The sequence below is a fragment of the Bombus pascuorum genome, chromosome 3 (assembly GCF_905332965.1).
Source record: "Bombus pascuorum chromosome 3, iyBomPasc1.1, whole genome shotgun sequence".
NCBI lineage: Eukaryota > Metazoa > Arthropoda > Insecta > Hymenoptera > Apidae > Bombus > Bombus pascuorum.
The window spans coordinates 3,444,776-3,464,832 of record NC_083490.1 but is presented as its reverse complement, the minus strand read 5'-3'; the positions used below and the strand labels follow the sequence as shown (position 1 = coordinate 3,464,832).

The 20,057-nt window shown below is 41.4% G+C and overlaps 1 protein-coding gene across 1 annotated transcript in view; it reads left to right on the top strand.

Annotated features, from left to right (window-relative positions):
• Positions 1–20,057, top strand: part of LOC132905059 (uncharacterized) — a 114,933-nt gene that overhangs the window by 28,698 nt on the left and 66,178 nt on the right. Inside the window, 28 exon segments of the mRNA XM_060955986.1 lie at positions 48–182; positions 313–546; positions 754–1,269; positions 1,439–1,624; positions 1,705–1,956; positions 2,104–2,535; positions 2,864–3,157; positions 3,279–3,527; positions 3,712–5,472; positions 5,719–5,907; positions 5,977–6,358; positions 6,571–6,986; positions 7,126–7,276; positions 7,360–7,621; positions 7,783–8,047; positions 8,130–8,593; positions 8,680–8,935; positions 9,067–9,261; positions 9,356–9,538; positions 9,637–10,281; positions 10,617–10,818; positions 10,906–11,081; positions 11,171–11,439; positions 11,853–12,255; positions 12,344–12,596; positions 12,899–13,023; positions 14,269–15,054; positions 15,859–19,341. Coding sequence (XP_060811969.1) covers positions 48–182; positions 313–546; positions 754–1,269; positions 1,439–1,624; positions 1,705–1,956; positions 2,104–2,535; positions 2,864–3,157; positions 3,279–3,527; positions 3,712–5,472; positions 5,719–5,907; positions 5,977–6,358; positions 6,571–6,986; positions 7,126–7,276; positions 7,360–7,621; positions 7,783–8,047; positions 8,130–8,593; positions 8,680–8,935; positions 9,067–9,261; positions 9,356–9,538; positions 9,637–10,281; positions 10,617–10,818; positions 10,906–11,081; positions 11,171–11,439; positions 11,853–12,255; positions 12,344–12,596; positions 12,899–13,023; positions 14,269–15,054; positions 15,859–19,341 — 13,164 coding nt within the window.

Below are 20,057 nucleotides of genomic sequence, written 5' to 3'. Positions count from 1 at the left end.
AGAATTTTGATGGATAATCAATAATATTTGAATTCTTTTTAAATTAGATATAAACGAATGTGACGCAATAAATGGTCCTTCGGGACGTTGCGGTAAAAATGCCATCTGTACCAATACTCTGGGTGGATTTAGTTGCCAATGCAAACCTGGATTTTCTGGAAATGCCTTCAAACAATGCATGGGTATACTATAAAATTGGATACTTTCGAAAATTTGGGAACAGACAATAAAAATTTACTATATCTATGTCATTATCCTATATTATTAAGATGTCTGTATTAGCACTGATGTTTTATTTTCGATTTAAAATAGACGTAGACGAATGTGGCAGACCAGATGCTTGTGGCCACGGGGCCACATGCACCAACACCGAGGGTTCTTATTCCTGCACCTGTCCAGAAGGGACCATTCCAGATCCCGATCCTTACATCAAGTGTGTGGGCATAGTTACCTGTGAAGTCGATGGTGATTGCCCCGGAAACGCCATTTGTGATCCACAGAAACGTTGTCTGTGCCCGGAACCCAACGTTGGAAACGACTGTAGACGTGAGTGCATTTTCTAGTCGAAACGTCGAATCGTTATAGAATTTTTCTCTCAATTTAAGTTCAAAACTAATATTCTAGTCATCAAACCAGACCTGACATCAGGAAACTGTATAGAATATTTTACGCTATCTTATTTTACGGAATCTTTTTCTAAACTTTTCACAAAGATTTCTAATATTTTTCGAACAACTGTTTTCATAAAATCAGATCCGTGCGAAGACTTATCTTGCGGACCAAACGCCCACTGTATGCTGTCAAACGACGTGGCCACGTGTTTGTGTCGCAGTGGTTACACAGGAAAGCCAGGAGTGAAGGGCGGTTGCAGAGACATCGACGAATGCGCCATTAATCCGTGTCCTCAAGGAGCGATCTGTAATAACGAGCCAGGATCCTTTTCCTGTCAATGTCCCAGTGGCACCACGGGTGATCCTTACAGTGGTGGTTGTCAAGAATCGAAAGCTCCGCATGTATGCGGACCAAGTACTCCGTGTCCAGCTGGAGAACAGTGCATCAAGGATGAATTCGTGGGGAGCAGCGTTTGTATTTGTCAGAGAGGGTATACTAGGGATCACGAATCTGGTAAATGTAGAGACATTAACGAATGTATGGAACTCAGAGATAAACCTGCCTGCGGTGTTAACGCCATTTGTAAGAATTTACCTGGGAGCTACGAGTGCCAGTGTCCGTCTGGATTTAATGGAAATCCGTTCTCCCTTTGCGAAGGTAACGAACTTTTATTTTTAACATTTGAAAACAGAAAAATCAGTTTACAATGTGTATTTAAATACACTACAGATCGCAGATGTATTTCAAATTGTCACGATTCGAAATAATTCAATCCTGTGTTAGAAGAATATGAAATTCATATGAAACCATTTGACAATAATTACAGAATGCAACAGTATCGAGTGTCAATGCCAGCCTCCGTATAAGATCGTCAATGGGAAATGTATGTTGGCCGGATGTTCCAAGGGAGAAAAATGTCCCAGTGGTGCAGAATGCATCACCATTGCTGGAGGAGTCAGCTACTGCGCTTGTCCCAAGGGTTACACTACCAAGGCTGACGGTTCTTGCGAAGGTTTATATCAAAATCTTCATTCTTTTTCGACCAATCAACTTCATTTACATTATCAACGATGCAATAACATTCACTTACAGATATAAACGAGTGTATCGTTGGACACCAAGTATGTGGCTACGGAGCAGAGTGCGTAAACCTGCCAGGATCTCATCAGTGCGTTTGTCCACACGGTTATGGCGGAGACCCATACAACGGTCTGTGTTCTCCGGCTCAGAAAAGATGCACAAGCGACAACGAGTGTAAAGCCAACGAGAAATGCGTGCAGCCTGGTGAATGTGTTTGTCCACCGCCATTTTACACGGATCCTCTCGATGGAAACCTTTGCAAGAGTAAGCGTCTCCATATAAAACATTATGCTCAATATCTCATTCGAGAAATTCGCGAGAATCATTTTAAATTGTTGTTCATACACTTTTCATATATTTCTTAAATACATCTCTATCTAGACACATACATGTTCTCCTTTTAATTTCCAGATCCCTGTGACCGGTTCCCATGCGGTATAAACGCAAAGTGTACACCAAGCGATCCACCGAGGTGTATGTGCGAGGCTGGTTACGAAGGTGATCCTCAACACGGTTGTGTGGACGTGAACGAGTGTGCTAATAATCCCTGTGGTCACGGTGCCTACTGTATTAACACCAAGGGCGATCACATTTGCGAGTGTCCAAAGGGAACAGTGGGTGATCCTTACGGCGGTGGTTGTACCAGAGTCGCTGTGACTAAGAACGAATGTTCTTCTAATGACGATTGCGACAATATCTTCGCTTGTGTCAATGGAAGATGCGTGAACCCTTGTGATAATATACCTTGTGGACCAAACGCATACTGCGAGCCTGATAAACATGCTGCCTGGTGTCGATGTGTAATTGGATTTGTGGAAGGCAAGAACAACGAGTGTGTTTCACGTGAGTATTATATCTTTATGTAATCTTTTAGCGCGCTATGTTCTGTAAGCGATTTCTCATACAATCGTGTTCCTTATTATCCGTAATTTATCTTAAAGCACGATGTTTCTGATTTATTGGAACGAGATGGTTGAGTGAACCTCCAATTACTACGCTAAATATTTTGAGGCTTCCATTAGTAGTTAGCATATATAATTAGTACTTTCTTCGGTTCATTCAGAGAGAAGTGAGACTGAGGAAGGTCCTAACGTTAACGTTAAATAATCGCGATATCTTACATGACCGTTTTAATATACGAAAAAAAGAATTGTAATAAATGGTTTTACAGAGTGCGATGGTTTCGTGTGCGGCTCTGGAGCACAGTGTATCGTGAGTTATAGTGGACCAACGTGCAAATGTATCGAAGGTTTCATGGGGAATCCGTTCCCTGGTGGTCAGTGTCAACCGGACGTTTGTTCTCCGGAAGTTCCCTGCGCAGAACCAAGCGTGTGCATAAGTGGAAGGTGTAAACGTCGATGTGAAGGCATAGTCTGCGGAGTTGGTGCATCTTGTGACCCAGCGACGAATAAATGTGTGTGCAATCCTTATTTCATTGGAAATCCGGATCTCCTCTGTATGCCACGTAAGTGTTATACGAAATGAGGATCAAAGATTGATCGAGCCTCTCATCAGAGAATATATCGATCAATTTCACTTTTCCTGAGTTTCTCAATTTGATAGATATATTTTTTGTAATTTGATAGCGATTAATCCAGCTGTCTGCGATCCTGCTTGTGGCTCTAACGCTCACTGTGAATATACGTTGCAAGAATCGAAGTGTGTGTGCAATCCTGGTACCAGTGGAAATCCGTATCATGGTTGTGGTGTGCAACAAAAATCTGATTGCTCCACTGCTCTGTGTGGCAAGGACGCACATTGTAATGCTGGTCCGAATGCTGTTGAATGCCTGTGTCCTCCTGGATACGCTGGAAATCCGTATATTCAGTGTCATGGTATGTATTATCGAAGCAAAGTCACACTGCCTTTCCTTAAATTTTGACAGAAAGTTCAAGAATTTTATAGTAACTAAAAAAAATATCAATCCACTTTTAAATCGTTTATATCCATTTGTAAAAGCTTTTAAAGAAAATTCGAGGATAATACAATAATGGAGGGAAATTTTATTAATTGCTTCAGATATCAACGAGTGTAATGGAAACGCTTGCGGGAGCAACGCAGTATGCATCAACACTATCGGCAGCTACGACTGTCGTTGTAAAGAAAGTTACTTCGGCAATCCCTTCATCGGTTGCCAACAGGTCCAGGTCGGTCCTTGCACCGATCCATCAACCTGCACCTGCAGTGACTCGGTACCTTGTCCATTCGACTACAGCTGCGTGTCTGGCAAATGCATAAATCGCTGCAGCGACGTAAAATGCGGACCAAGATCAGTCTGCCAGGATGGAGCTTGCGTGTGTCCACCTGGTTACAGTGGCGATCCCAACGACCTGATCAAAGGTTGTTATCTTCACGGTCATTGCTCCAACGATCTCGATTGTGAACCTCAACAGATCTGCTTCCAAGTTGGGAAAGGTGTTAGAAAATGCGTAGACGCGTGCAGCAAGTTACAGTGTGGTCCAAACGCATTGTGTATCACCCAGAATCATGTGTCTTCGTGTCTCTGTATCGATGGATACAAGGGAAATCCTAGCAATCTCGTGGAAGGCTGTAAACCATTTAAATCAGTGATAACACCAAAATGTGAACACGATTCAGATTGTTCTGAAGGTTCTTTCTGTATTCTTCTGGACGGTGGTGTCCGCGAATGTGTAAATCCATGTAGCAAGGTAGTCTGTGGTGCTCACCAGAAGTGCGAGCCTGATATAATCCCTGGTCATGCTACCTGCAAGTGTCAAGATGGCTACGAATGGAATCCGATACTATCCTCCTGCGAAAAGCCATCTGTCCCTGATTGTATATCTGATGACGATTGCCACACCACAGAAGCTTGTAGGCCAGATGCTCTTGGTGTATTAAAGTGTGTCTCTGTTTGTAAAAGTTTCACCTGTGCGATTAACTCCCAGTGCATGGCCGAGAGACATCGAGGTCGCTGTGAGTGTTTGCCTGGTTTTATCGGCAATCCAAACGATCGTCAAGGATGTCAAACACCTAGGAAAGACCAGTGTTCCACCGACAGCGAGTGTCCAGAAGATCAAACCTGTAGGAGCACCAAAGAAGGTCTTCTGACCTGTCAACCAGTCTGCAATTTCGTTTCGTGCGGTCCAAATGCTTTGTGTGTGGTGCATAATCACGTAGCTAATTGTGAATGTCCACCTGGCCTCTACGCTGGTGATCCCAACGACGTTGTAAAAGGATGTCGAGCTGTTCCATGCGTGTATAACATCGACTGTCCACCCACTCAGCTTTGCAATAGATTGACGCACACTTGTTACGATGCTTGTGATGAAAATGCTTGCGGTGTGAACGCTGTTTGCATCGCGGATGATCATAGGGCAATTTGTCAGTGTCCTCCAGGGCTGAAGCCTAATCCTGTTCCTGACGTCGAGTGCGTTCCTCTTGAAGCTTGTCATCCGAATCCTTGCCATGAAACAGCTCTCTGTGTACCTGGACCATCCAGCAATCCTGTTTGTCAGTGTCCACCGAATTTTGTCGGAGATCCTTACGTGAAAGGCTGTCAACCGGAAGGATATTGCGCCAGTGTCAAGGATTGTCCTGTGCATTCCATTTGTCATAATCATCGATGCGCCAATCCTTGTGAAAACGCCTGTGGACCGAATTCTATTTGCGATATTATCAATGGTCAACCCACTTGCAAGTGTATTCATAAGTTTATTCCATCTTCGAAGGGCCCGCAGGATGGTTGCGTCCGCGCCACGAATTATTGCAACGTCGACGCTGATTGCGTGGAGAGCATCTGCCTCGAAGGACAGTGTATAGGTAAGATTTGTCTTTTCGATCAATTAATGCCAGAATTATCGATTTGTAGCATCGCGTGTACTACTGTTCGGCAATATGAACCGTTTCTTAATGGAAATTAGAATTTAGATCAGCAAGGAAAAAATTGCTGGAAAAGATATGAAATTCGTAATTTCTACGAGTTTTCTAGTAGTTCTAGTATTAAATACGAATTTACTGTGTAAATTATGATTGGTTTTATTAAGAAAGATGTTGTGGTTGTTGTAGCTGTTTGTCGAGCGATTACCGACTGCTCTGCTGGTGAAAAGTGTGTGGATAGTAAGTGTATGGTACCTTGTGTTACTCATACACAGTGCCAGACTGATCAGGCTTGCGTTAACGGAATGTGCATTCTGGGATGTCGAAGCAATAAGAACTGTCCTTCGACGGAATCCTGTATCGACAACAAGTGTCAAGGTATCGAAACGTGAAAAATTAATTTAACGAACCAATCAATAACGAACCATTTTCCAATATTTTGTTCAGATCCATGCAAGAGAAAGGACGTTTGCGGTCCAAACGCGATCTGCAGCTGCACAAATCACGCTACCACCTGCACCTGTCCCCTTGGATTCCACGGAAATCCCACACCCCAGCAAGGTTGCGTCAGAGTGCCGAATATTTGCGAAGGTCCTCAAGACTGCCCCAGTCAGCATCTGTGTATCTCTGGATTCTGTCAATGTCAATGCAGCGAACAGGACAACTGTGCCGAAGGAGAACGTTGCAAGAACGGAATATGCATGAAAGTGTGCTACGGCGACAGTAATTGTTTGCCAGGTGAATTGTGCATCGATGGAGTTTGCGAAGTAGGTTGCACCTCTGACGTTGGTTGCAACGATAACGAGGTGTGCATCAACAACAAATGCAAGTAAGTATCGAATATAATATGGCTACTTTGGGAAGATAGTGGCAGTAGTGCAAAATTGGGTCAATTTGTATAATATTTTTATGAACTCAAATCGTTTAATACGTACATAATCGTTTATACTTGTTCTGAAATACTTTCTATCATTCTTATTTATGATTATTCTTAACGATTTCGTAAAATTCCTGTCAACAATTATAAATTTTCTTCCCTAGATGCAGCCACGGATTTATTGCTGGACCAGAACACTGCCTGGACATCAACGAGTGTGACGATCAACCGTGTCACTCGAGCGCAGAGTGCGTCAATCTTCATGGATCTTATCGCTGCGTCTGTCCACAAGGCACAGCTGGTGATCCTGTGGGAACAGGTTGTGTAATTCCTCACCAGTGCACCGTACACGCAGATTGTGCCGATTCACAGGCTTGCGTCCAACATAATTGCACCGATCCTTGCTCTTTGGTTGACTGTGGTCTCAATACTATTTGCTCCGTTTTGGATCACACGGCTGCCTGTCAATGTCAGCCTGGTTACATTGGGGACTCTTCAGGGTGCTTCAAAGTGGAATGTCTTTCTAACAACGATTGCTCTATAGACAAATACTGCAATCAGGATACTAACAAATGCAGCAGTAAGTAGCGACATACGAGTAATTTTACAAATGGAGTATGTTAATTATTGAGCTGTTTGGTAATCGGAGTTCTTTTCCCATACATCAAACATAAAGTGATAGTTTCTCTCTCATACTTATTGACAATTCATTTATTCAGGTCCTTGTAATCAAGTGGATTGTGGATACGGCAACTGCATAGCGTCCGATCATTCTGGAATATGCAAATGTTATCCTGGTTTCGAGCTAGCGGGTGACATTTGCGTAGACATTGACGAATGTTTGAAGAATCCTTGTCACTCCTCCGCGGTGTAAGTTACCTTACCATTTTAAATATTCTTTGTTTCAGATTTCAATCGAGTTTGCGATAAAAATATTACAATATTTTTTATAGTTGTCAAAACACCGAAGGCTCTTACGCTTGCATCTGTCCTCATGGTTTGGTCGGAGATCCTTTCAAATCTGGTTGCAAACAACCGGGAGACTGCTTCACGGACCTCGATTGTCCAAATACTGCTGCTTGCATTGATAATAGATGCACCAATCCTTGCGACGTATCACCGGATGGTCATTCGTGCGGAAGAAATGCCGAATGTTTCGTTCATGATCACGTTCCACTTTGCAGATGTCCTGATCAGACCACTGGCAATCCGACAGTAAGTATAAGTTACGAATAGAAAAAATGATTTGATTTAGAGTTGACTTTTGTTAGTTCGCTTAAATTATTGGAACACGTAGTTGTTCTTTCATTGATCACTCGTTCGAAGAAAATTTCCTTTGTTAATCGTGCTCGTTTGTTGCTGTTTCTGAATTTTAGACGGAATGTATTCACTTAGAATGCAACTATCACAGCGACTGCAGTCCTTCCGACGCGTGTTTCAATCACAAGTGCGTCGATCCTTGTTCTCTTTCAAACGTATGTGGACAAGGAGCAGATTGTTCTTCTTTAAATCACAGTGCAGTGTGCACGTGTCAACCTGGCGGCACTGGCGATCCTAATTTAGGTTGTACACCTGTTCAATATTGTAAATCGGACTCCCAATGTGCTACTGGTTCAGCTTGCAATGGAGGAATATGCACTGGTAAATGAAAGAACATATTCTAAGAAGATTTAATTTAACGTATCGAATTCTTGAAAATTCTCTAAATTTCATATTCTTACAGCCCTTTGTGGAAGCACGAGAGATTGTATCGGCGATCAGCTTTGCATCAATGGTCTCTGTCAGCCCACCTGCAAGAGCAACTCCAGTTGCCCCGAGTACCAATACTGTCACAACAACATATGCGTGCAAGAATTACGTTGCATATCCGACGATGACTGTTCTTACGACGAAAGATGCATCAAAAACAACATTGGACAAGCAGAATGTCAGAAAGCTTGCGATCTGCTCCTCTGTGGACGCAACGCCGAGTGCAAAGCGGATAATCACGTTGCAGTTTGCTCCTGCAAGCCTGGATTCTTCGGAAATTCGAAAGACGACAAGATTGGATGCCAATCTATCGAATGTGAGATCAACGACGACTGCAGCGGAGAGAAGATTTGTGACGCGCACAAGTGCAGGATCGCTTGTTTAGCTCACAATCCTTGCGGCGTCAATGCTATTTGCACAGCAGAGAAACACGTTCAAGTAATTAATTAATCACTCGATCATGCGTCACGTTCGAAATTTTACAAGAGACAATTGTGTTCTATATGTCGTTTATCGTTTTTCAGATTTGTACGTGTCAACCGGGTTACACTGGAGAACCAACTCATGGATGTCAATTGATCGATTATTGTTCGGATCAACCTTGCGCACCTGGTGCTGTGTGTGAAAATTCCAGAGGGTCCTATAGGTGTCACTGTCAACAGGGAATGGTTGGAGATGCTTATAATAGCGGTTGTCAACCACCGGTAGAATGTCTGCAGGACGGAGACTGCCCACTGACTGCAAAATGTATAAACGTCAACAACGTACCCAAATGTTTCGGTAGGTTTCTGAATCTTAAACATTGAAAAGGATCTTTCTTGATAATTATCCCCTAATATCAAAGATAGAGATTAAAAATCAATTTGCGCAATGATTAGCCGGTAATTCTAACTTTTCGTCCGATGTCGCAGATGTCTGTTCACGTACACAGTGTGGACCAAACGCAGACTGTGTGGCCTCTAATCACGCAGGTGCCTGCCAGTGCCGGTCCGATTACGAAGGTGATCCGAACAATCTAAGTATAGGCTGTCGACCTAAACCGGTTGTTTGCACGTCAGCCGTGGACTGTTCGCCCAATACCTACTGTTACGAGGGGATCTGTCGACGTGAGTATCGTCTAACGAGCCAGAGCAGTTCGTTCGCTTCTTTATTCTATGCTGTACGATGAATTAAGAGCAACGTGATCTGGAATTCTTGCAGCGTTCTGCCAATCGGACGAAGAATGCAACCTGTCTGATGTGTGTCTCAATGGACAATGCTTGGATCCTTGCAACGTGAAGGCCGCGTGCGGAATAAATGCGGAATGCAACGTGAAGAGTCACATTAAACAATGCAGCTGTCCACCTGGGTTCACCGGTAACTCGGAAGTGGAATGTGTCAGATGTAAGTGAGAAATTTTGTTCTGGAGATATTTTAAAACAAGGATCTTCGGAGGGAAAACGTTGTGAGTGATACAATCTTATAATATTCACCCTTTCCAGTACCCGTGTCCTGCAGAGACACCAACGACTGTAACGGTGGCAACACTTGTCGCGACAACGTGTGTCTTCCAATCTGCACTAGCGACAACGAGTGCGCTTTCAACGAAAAATGCGTCCAAGGAAATTGCCTTCTCACCTGCAGACTCGACAACGACTGTTTCTTGGGTCACATCTGTCTGCACAACATGTGTGCGTTTGGTTGTCGCGCGGACGAGGACTGCAACGCGAACGAAGCTTGCATCACGAACAAGTGTATCAATCCTTGCGAAGCCACTCCTTGTGGGCCAAATGCTAAATGCACAGTATTTAATCAACGAGCCACCTGTTCGTGTCCAGCAGGCTTCATGCCGAATCCAACTGCAAAAGTGGCTTGTTTAAGATCGCCTGGACCCGTTTGTCAAACGAACAGGGACTGTGCGACAGGAACAGCTTGCATTGGAGGACTGTGCACTCCTGTCTGTTCTACAGACTTAAATTGTTTGAGTAACGAACGTTGTGATCCTTCGGGAATCTGTAAATCGTTGTGCAGGAGAGACGAAGATTGTAGGAGCGGAGAGATTTGCGAGGGATTGGTTTGTGTCATTGGATGTCGCGCTGACGTGGAGTGCCAGGAGAATTTCGCTTGTTTAAACAACCAGTGTCAAGGTAAGAAGCTTCGATAGTGGAGCTTATTTTTTCCCCAGTTGTATGCATACTATGTATATAAATATTAAAATATTGAAATCGTACGTAAAAGAAAGAGTTTTGAAGTTTGCGATATTAAATAAAATACTTGCAAAGATAAAGATATTTATAAAAAGGAAGCTTTAGGAAGTACCTGCGTTACATAATAAACCTACGAACATAGCCAGAGAACTTACTATAATAATTAATTATTCTAACATTAATAATTATAGAAAAATTCTACTAATTAAAACCATAGAAACGTTGTTAACACGATTGAGTTAGACTGTAAACGTAGTTTCATCTGTATCTTATAGATCCTTGCACTCTTCCTGATGTTTGCGGAGTGAACGCCAAGTGTACGGTCGTAAATCATCAGAAACACTGTTCCTGTCCGACACCATTAGTCGGTGATCCTCTAATTGGTTGCAAACAGGCGTTCTTGCCTTGTGGCAACGAAGATGAATGCGCTACTGGCCAGACTTGTTACGGAAGATCTTGTTACGCTACGTGCAGAAGGTAAGCCGATTAAGCATTTAAGCGACGTGATTGTTTCTTGCATTTTTTGCAAGTCGATTTACTATGTTATTTGAAATTATCTTGCAGCGACGCTAATTGTCTAAGCGACGAACGTTGCGACGGAGGAATTTGCAAAGCCATTTGCAACAGCGACGATCATTGCGTGGCTAATCAGATCTGTCAAAATAGGCTGTGTGACATCGGATGTCGCAGTGATAATACTTGTCCCAACGACGAGTCCTGCGTGAACAATAAATGTAAAAGTAAGTAGAGTGCAATTAAAACGTGAAAATACTCATCTAACACTTTTAACCTTGGTTATTAATCTTGGTTGTCTTTTATTTTTGTATAGATCCTTGCGAGGGTGGCAAGGCTTGCGGAGAATGTGCCGGTTGCCGCGTTGTAAATCACGTGGCACAATGCAGTTGCCCAGCTAATTATTACGGAAACGCTTTGATCAGTTGCGCGAAATCTATGATTCCTTGTGATGTCACTTGTGAGTGCGATGAAATTGGTTTTTGCACGAAGAGCTGCTATAGTCAGGATCAATGTTCTTGCGGGGAAGTTTGTCACTCTGAAAAGTGTCGCATCAAGTGTGATGTTAACAACTATTGTCCAAAGGTACCGCCTTTAAAAAATTTCAGATCCTCTATTCTTAATTATAATATTCTCTTATTGAATCTCTTACGAATTAATTCGATGCTCTTTGCCCGTAATTTCATAAAATCTTGAACACGGATATAAATGAATCCCAAAGAAACAGATCATTTGCATCAAAATTCTATTACTAAATCAATTATCAATTAAGTCGATGTTTTTTCTTTACAATTTAGACTCTGTGGTTTATGTTATTGATTCGCGTAAAACTTCAACAAAGAAATGAATGAATTCTAGAGAAAAGTATTGCTTTAATGGAAATTCTATCATCAAGTTCCCAATGTAGCTTTCATAAACCTTAAACACAATTTTAGTAAATTGTGCATACAAAAATGAATTAATTCTTATTAACTATAAATATATTGCTTGATTTACAGGGATACGTTTGCGACCAGGGACTATGCCTTATTGGTTGCCGCACTTATTCCGACTGTCCTTCCTCCTTATCCTGCGTCAGTGGTCAATGCGAAGATCCATGCTCAGCTAATGGATCTCCCTGTGGAACCAACGCATTGTGTCGTGTCTCGAATCACAGAGCAGTGTGCTTATGCCCAGAAGGATACCAAGGAGAACCCAGTCAAGAATGTTACCAATTAGAGTGTCATCATGACGACGACTGTGAGGCCAACAAACGATGCAGCGAGGACGGCGTTTGCACAAACCCTTGCTTGCAACATGGTGTCTGCGGCTTCAACGCACAGTGCAGAGTAGTCAACAGGAAGGCTCAGTGCTCTTGTCCACCTGGACACTACGGAAATCCTAAGATCAACTGTAAGAAAGGTAATGGAAATTGCTCTTCTACTTTTTCTTTTTTCTTTTTCGTAGAATTAATTTTTCTAAGTATAATATTTTTTACGATGCGTTTTAGGTGGAGACGAGTGCTTAAGGAGACCGTGCGGCGTGAATGCGAAGTGCAGAGAGACTCTGAATGGATTCGAGTGTACTTGCGATCCTGGATGCCACGGAGATCCTCATCAAGCTTGCATTTGCGACGGAGGAGAGCTGTGCAAGGATATGCGTTGCGGAGTGAACGCTGCATGCAGGATTTATAAGAATCAACCACAGTGCTACTGTCCATCGAATTATCCGTCCGGAGATCCGACGCAGGCGTGTAAGTATTTGTATGATAGATGGATAGTAACGATTTTTCATTATTAGTTATAAATCGTCATTTTTCGATAATTATGATTTCTTATTGCAACTTAGAGAAGTTAGCGTTTGCAATGATTATGAATGTCACTTATACTAATCGTCAAGCTTAAATTCTAAAAGAATTCTTTTCTTTTCATTAAAATTGTTTCTAACGCGTTCTATAGCAATGAAAAACAAAAGAACATTTCGTTATCGACCGATCTTTTCTCTTTATTTTCTTAACTTTCATGTGTGTCTAATCTTTTATTACGAGTACAGGTAGCGCAGACAGGAGTTTAGGAGACTGTCGCACGAACGGTTGCGGTAAAGGGGCTGAATGCATACGAGACGGTGCGATATTCGTATGCAGATGTCCACCGGGTACCAGTGGATCGCCGGATATCGAGTGCACCACAGGTAAGAGACGGCCTACTAACTGTTTAACCGGGCAGATCGATTAATTTTCCATGTACAGCATTTTGTGACTAGCGAGCAATACTGACGAAACTGAGGAACATGGTCCGTAGAATAACCATGTATTATCGTCTTTAGTAGGACTTGAAGTAATACCATTAGAATGTATTAATCCAGTGAATCGTTTAACAATCGAGAGACAGATGTGATTGGACCAGTTTTTTAGACGATTCTATTATAACGTACTTATTACTATACATATTGTACAAAATACGATACAAAGATGTACGACACTGGATTTTACCCACAAAATGGTCGCGCGAGAAACATACATACCTGTACATATATATCTATACAGTTAGGCAATACTGTACATAATGTGCCGAGGAAAGGAGGAACACGTTTCACACATGTCTCACACATAACTATTCATATGTAGAATGTTTATTTCAGTATCCAATCTGTCTTGTGGAAACCGTGTTATATCAAGGGAAAAAAAATGCTTTAAAGAAAATATAATATAAAAAAGAAACAAAAAAAAAAGATAACGGGATGAAAAAAAAGTAGAGACAGAGAGAGACGGCAAATATCTAAATTGCAACCGACATAGAGAAAAAAAAGGTACACATTTCACAGAGAATGAAACACCAGATGATCCGATTAATTTTTTTAGACCTAGGACTAATGATACAGATTGGGAACTGCGAAAGGGACATTCTCATATACCCATGCTTGTTATTTTTTTGCTGGATTTATCCACTGTTTTACATTATTTTCCCTCTTATTTTCTTTTGAATTCTGTGGGGGCTTGTGTTGTAAATATCGCTGCTTGCCAATTTATACGTATATATATACATATAATCGATTCGTTTCTCTGGACAACGAGAGGTATCCTGTCTCGTATTACGTCCCGGATAAAACAGTGTAAAAGTTCGGTTCTCTATTTTACTTCTTCACAAAAGCTACCCTACTTATTTCCGTATTACGAATACAAAGCATGTGGTTTATGTTATTTGTGAGAAAGTTTCTTTTCACAGTTCTTATAAATGCTTTTTTCTTTTTTTTTCCTGTCCCACCACCACCACCACCACCATCACCTACCGATTCTCCACCGTGTGACTCTACACCACGACTACTACACTACGACTCTCTCAAAAAACCAAAAAATCCAAAAAAAAAAAAAAAAAAAATCGAACAACAATAAAAAATGAACCAATCGTGAAAATCGTGGGTTTGTCGGTGATCTAGAGCGCGAATGCACCAGCGACCTAGAGTGCCCCAATGAAAAAGCCTGCATAAACCTGCAATGCGTGGACCCGTGCGGTCTCCGCGGTGCCTGTGGGATCAACGCCCTGTGTCGTGTGGTTCTGCACAAGCCACGATGTTCCTGCCCTCAGTGTTATATCGGTATGCCTCACACGGCCTGTCATCCAGACCCCAAATGCGAAACGCTGAATCCCAGACCTACGCCGAACATCGGTTGCTCGTCCGATCGCGACTGTCCAGAGAGTCTATCCTGTCATTCTCGTACCGGAGAGTGTCGTGATCCGTGTCTAAGTTCACAATACACCTGCGAAGTAAATAAGAGATGCCAGGTGCGGAACCACAGGCCCATGTGCGTGTGCAAATACGGATTCGTCGTGAACGAGGTCGGGGAGCTGACCTGCGCCCCCGACACGTTGACATGCACGAGGGATTTCGACTGTCCGTCGAACGCCGCGTGCGTTAATGGAAAATGCCAGAATCCGTGTAACGTGAGAAAGAAAAAGCCGTGTCCGGCTGATAAAACCTGCGATGTCCTGGACCACCGTCCCGTCTGCATATGCACACAAAACTGCAATCCCTCCCTCTCCATTTGCCTGCGAGACAGTGGCTGCTCTCCAGACTTGGCGTGCCGCAACTATCGCTGCGTGGACCCATGCAGAAACTCCACCTGTCCGGCTGATGCCCCCTGTTACGTGGAGGAGCACAAGCCTATCTGCAAGTTCTGTCCCCCCGGCTTTGTGCCAGACACTAAATACGGATGCATGAAAGGTAAACACCATTTCTCACCACCTATCTCTCTCTCTACTCTATTCTCTCGCTCTCACGCTCTACAATTCTGTATTCTGTTCCTATATTTATTCTATATCTATAGAACTCTGTCTTCGTTCCATTTTTTTTGGATATATTATATATATATAAATAGCTGACACAAGTTACTATATTCTTTCACCGAATTTCTTCACAACGATATATATATATCTGGAATATCTGTCTGACTCTTACTCGCCTATACTACTGTTATACTATACGCCTCACACCGAACATACCAGTTGCTACTTTTCAGGTTTCTTACCGTTCAAACGGTGGAATGACTCGATAACGTGGTTGATTCGAATGTTTCAAAGAATATGGATTGATCGATTTACATATTTTGTAAAATGAGAGTGTTCCAGCGTCTGAATGGAAAAATCAGATGTTTCAGGTTCCAATGCCACATATACAACTATTCATCCCGATACCTATACTCTCCTCTACTCTGCCGACGTCCTCACTGTTCAACGATTATTATTTTCTCCGTTACATCTGTCTCTGTAAAGACCCTAATCGATTATATACTTCTGACCGATAGCTTGTCTATTTATTACGCGAGCATGCTTATATAACTTAATATTATTAATTCGTAGAGTGTGTTTTTTTTTATATTATTTGGAGCAAGCCAGTAAATCAGACGTGATCGTAGTGATTAGTCTAATCGAGAAAAGAGTGACGCTTGAAACATTTTCAGCTGCCTCTTTGAGCTACTTCGACCTATCTTGGCTCGTTCAGCGTGTTTATATTCTATTGTATCCGCAGCAGTACTTCACCACACGTCCGACCGTTTCTGCGAGTCTGATGACGACTGCAGCGACACAGAAGCCTGTGTCGATGGATCCTGCGTTGATCCTTGCGTCGGCCACTGTCGATCGACAGTTCGATGTCTGGTTAAAGCACACAGGCCTGTTTGTGGCTGCGACCAATACGATCACACTTGTACAAACACCACCACAACTATGCAAACTTTCGATTATTCGACACCAGAAATCTACGAGATGACTACACTTTCGACAACTACAGAATTTAATTTTAATACCACAGCATATACTTCTATTGTTACGGAGGAAAGTACAACGATTCCGTATTCGAGTGAAAGTACAGAATCTTCAAGTGAAGTGGCCACTGAAACTTCTGAGGCCTCTATGACAACTATGCAAACTTTCGATTATTCGACACCAGAAACTTACGGGATGACTACGCTCTCAACAACTACGCAATCTAATTTTAATATCACAGCATATACTTCTACTGTTACGGAGGAAAGTACAACGATTCCGTATTCGAGTGAAAGTACAGAATCTTCAAGCGAAGTAGCCACTGGAACTTCTGAGGCGTCTATGACAACTATGCAAACTTTCGATTATTCGACACCAGAAATCTACGAGATGACTACACTTTCAACAACTACGCAATCTAATTTTAATTTCACAGCATATACTTCTACCGTTACGGAGCGAAGTACGATTCCGTATTCGAGAGAAAGTACAGAATCTTCAAGTGAAGTAGCCACTGAAGCTTCCGATACCTCTATGACAACTACACAAACTTTTAACTATACGACACCAGAAACTTACGGGATGACTACACTTTCAACAACTACGCAATCTAATTTTAATACCACAGCATATACTTTTTCTACTGTTATGGAAGAAAGTACAACAATCTCGTATTTCAGTGAAAGTACAGAATCTTCGAGCGAAGTAATCACTGGAATTTCTGAGACTTCTATTATTCAAGAAAGCACACCCATCTCCATGGAAAGCAAACCAACTTTAAGTACAACAGTAGCGGATGACGTATTTAGAACTTCCACGACTTTGACGACAAATGTCGGAGGTGTAGAAAGTACTACTGCTTTAGACGTCTCAGAAGTGTCTACTGTTAAAGATATTTCCGAAGAAAGTACCGAAATTATTCCAACAGTGAAAGACATTGAAGTCAGTAGTGAGAAATTTTCTGAGAGTGAGACAACTACTATGTCTTATGTTAATACTACGCGGTATATATCGACTACTGAAATGACGTTTACTACGAATTTAATGAAAGAAACGAATGTAAGTACAGAAGTAACTGAACCGACAAAAGTGCAGATAGTCACTCCTGTTACATATGTTTATCCTCCAGATGAGACGTTACCATTGGGTCATGTTGTTACTGTTACTCCGATATGTGTAGGTGAGTATACTACAGAGGTGCCAGAGATTACCGAATCGACAAGTATGTCTAGTAGTTTTATTGAGAATGTTACAATGGGCGAAAGTTCCAGTACAATGGGATTGATTACTGAGAATTTAAATATAGCGACGACAGAAAATGTAACATTGATAACTGTGACAGCAGAATATCCTCAGAAATATGAAACAACAATCGAGTCAACGACACAGATGTCGCAAATAACAGGGGAATATTCGACAGAGCCATTTTACCATTACACAACTTTAGAATCTTCTACAAGTAAATTGGGAACAACTACTGAAAGATCAACCGAAAGAAATTTTGTAACAGACTTTTTCACGAAAGAACCTTCGGTAACAATGTATTCTACGGAAGAATCTTTGGAAACCTCAACGATTGAACAACCACGAACAATAATGCAATATATTACGGATCAACCTTCTACAACTAGTCAGTTTTCTACCGAACAACAATCAACGACAACACAATATTTGACAGAACAATCTTTTACAACTCTACAGTATTCAACAGAATCACCATTAACAACTGAACAATATACTACGGAACAATCTTCTACAACTGGTCAGTTTGCTACTGAACAACAATCAACGACAACACAGTATTCAACAGAACTATCTTTTACAACTCTAAAGTATTCAACAGAATCACCATTGACAACTGAACAATATACCACGGAACAACCTTCTACAACTGGTCAGTTTTCTACTGAACAACAAACAATAACAACACAGTATCCAACAGAAAAATCCTTTACAACTCTACAGTATTCAACAGAGTCACCATTCACAACTGAACAATATACTACGGAACAACCTACTGCAACTAGTCAATTTTCTATCGAACAACAATCAACGACAACACAGTATTCAACAGAACAATCTTTTACAACTCTAAAGTATTCAACAGAATCACCATTAACAACTGAACAATATACCACGGAACAACCTTCTGGTCAGTTTTCTACTGAACAACAATCAACGACAACACAGTATTCAACAGAACAATCTTTTACAACTCTAAAGTATTCAACAGAATCACCATTGACAACTGAACAATATACCGCGGAACAACCTTCTACAACTAATGAATATGTCATCGAACAACAACCATCGACAATACAGTATTCAACAGAACTCTCAACTGAACATATCACGGAACAGCCTTCAACAATTCAACAATATTCCACGGAGCAGCCACAAACGACTATACAATATTCCACGGAGCAGCCACAAACGACTATACAATATTCCACGGAATACTTACGAACAACAACGCAATATTCAACTGAACAACCTTCAACAACTAATCAATATTTCACACAACGACAACAACCAACAACAATACAGTATTCAACAGAACTTCCAACTACTGAATATATCACGGAACAGCCTTCAACAGTTCAACAATATGCTACGGAACAGCCACAAACAACTATACAATATTCTACGGAACACTTACGAACAACAACGCAATACTCAACGGAACCACCCGCAACAACTAATCGATATTACACCGAACAACAACCAACAACTGTACAGTATTCAACAGAACTTCCAACTACTGAATATATCACGGAACAGCCTTCAACAGTTCAACAATATTCCACGAAGCAGCCACAAACAACTATGCAATATTCCACGGAATACTTACGAACAACAACGCAATATTCAACGGAACAACCTTCAACAACTAATCCATATTTCACTGAACAACAACCAGCAACAACACGGTATTCAACAGAACTCTCAACTACCGAGGAACAACGTCCAACAATCCAACAGTATTCCACGGAACAGGCACACACAACAATACAATATTCCACGGAACAACCTACAATAACTGTACCATACTCCACAGAGCTAGAACAATCTTTCACAGAGTCATATCCCACATTAACAACTCCTATAAATACTCCAGGGCAGATACCTTGCGACCAAACCACCATCAATGATTCCAAATGTAATATCTGTTTGAATGATACGTGTCGGCCCGTGTGCTTCAACCTAACAGTGAACCAGAGTACACCTAATTGTAGCATACTCCCAGGTAAAAGATCTTTCTCGTCGGGAGTTATTATAAATGTACTGTCCTCGTGTTCACCAATATATGTCTCGACAAACTATTCTCCAGTGTGACATCATCCGGTATCCAGATAAAAATTGGAGGCGACCAATTCTGGAGAGTTTTATTTCTTTTTTTAATTTTTCTGATCGATAGATCGTATACGAACTGACGATCGTGATACATCCTGATCGATCAATTGTCCGTGGGAACAATGGAAAAATGGCATACTTGATAAATATTATATGTATAAATATAAGTGTAGTTGCAGTTTACCTCTGTAATTCAGTGCAGACATGGACCTGCTGCATTAGCGCTCTTTTGCATGTTGTATATTATTTTTGCGCCTGTGCACGTTTTCTTCTTGCTTATCTATATGTAGTGATTAATTGTATCTTTTGTGGAGTTGCAAGAAAGTTTAAAGGAAACTTTTAAACAACGTTTTCTATTCAAAATAATTTTTAGATAATTCCCTTTATGTGATGTGGAAATGTGAAATGGAATGTTTCCTTTAAACGTGGCAAAACTAACGATTGTTTCTGGGCTTTACACATATAACACGAAAACCACTATATGTTTTAGAAATTAGGGGATTGTGTATACTATTTTCTGTGTTTATTGTTTTATTAGTTTTTTGTTTAGATATACGTGTATATTTTTTTTTACATATATATTTTGAGAAATTTTTATTTAGAGAAGTC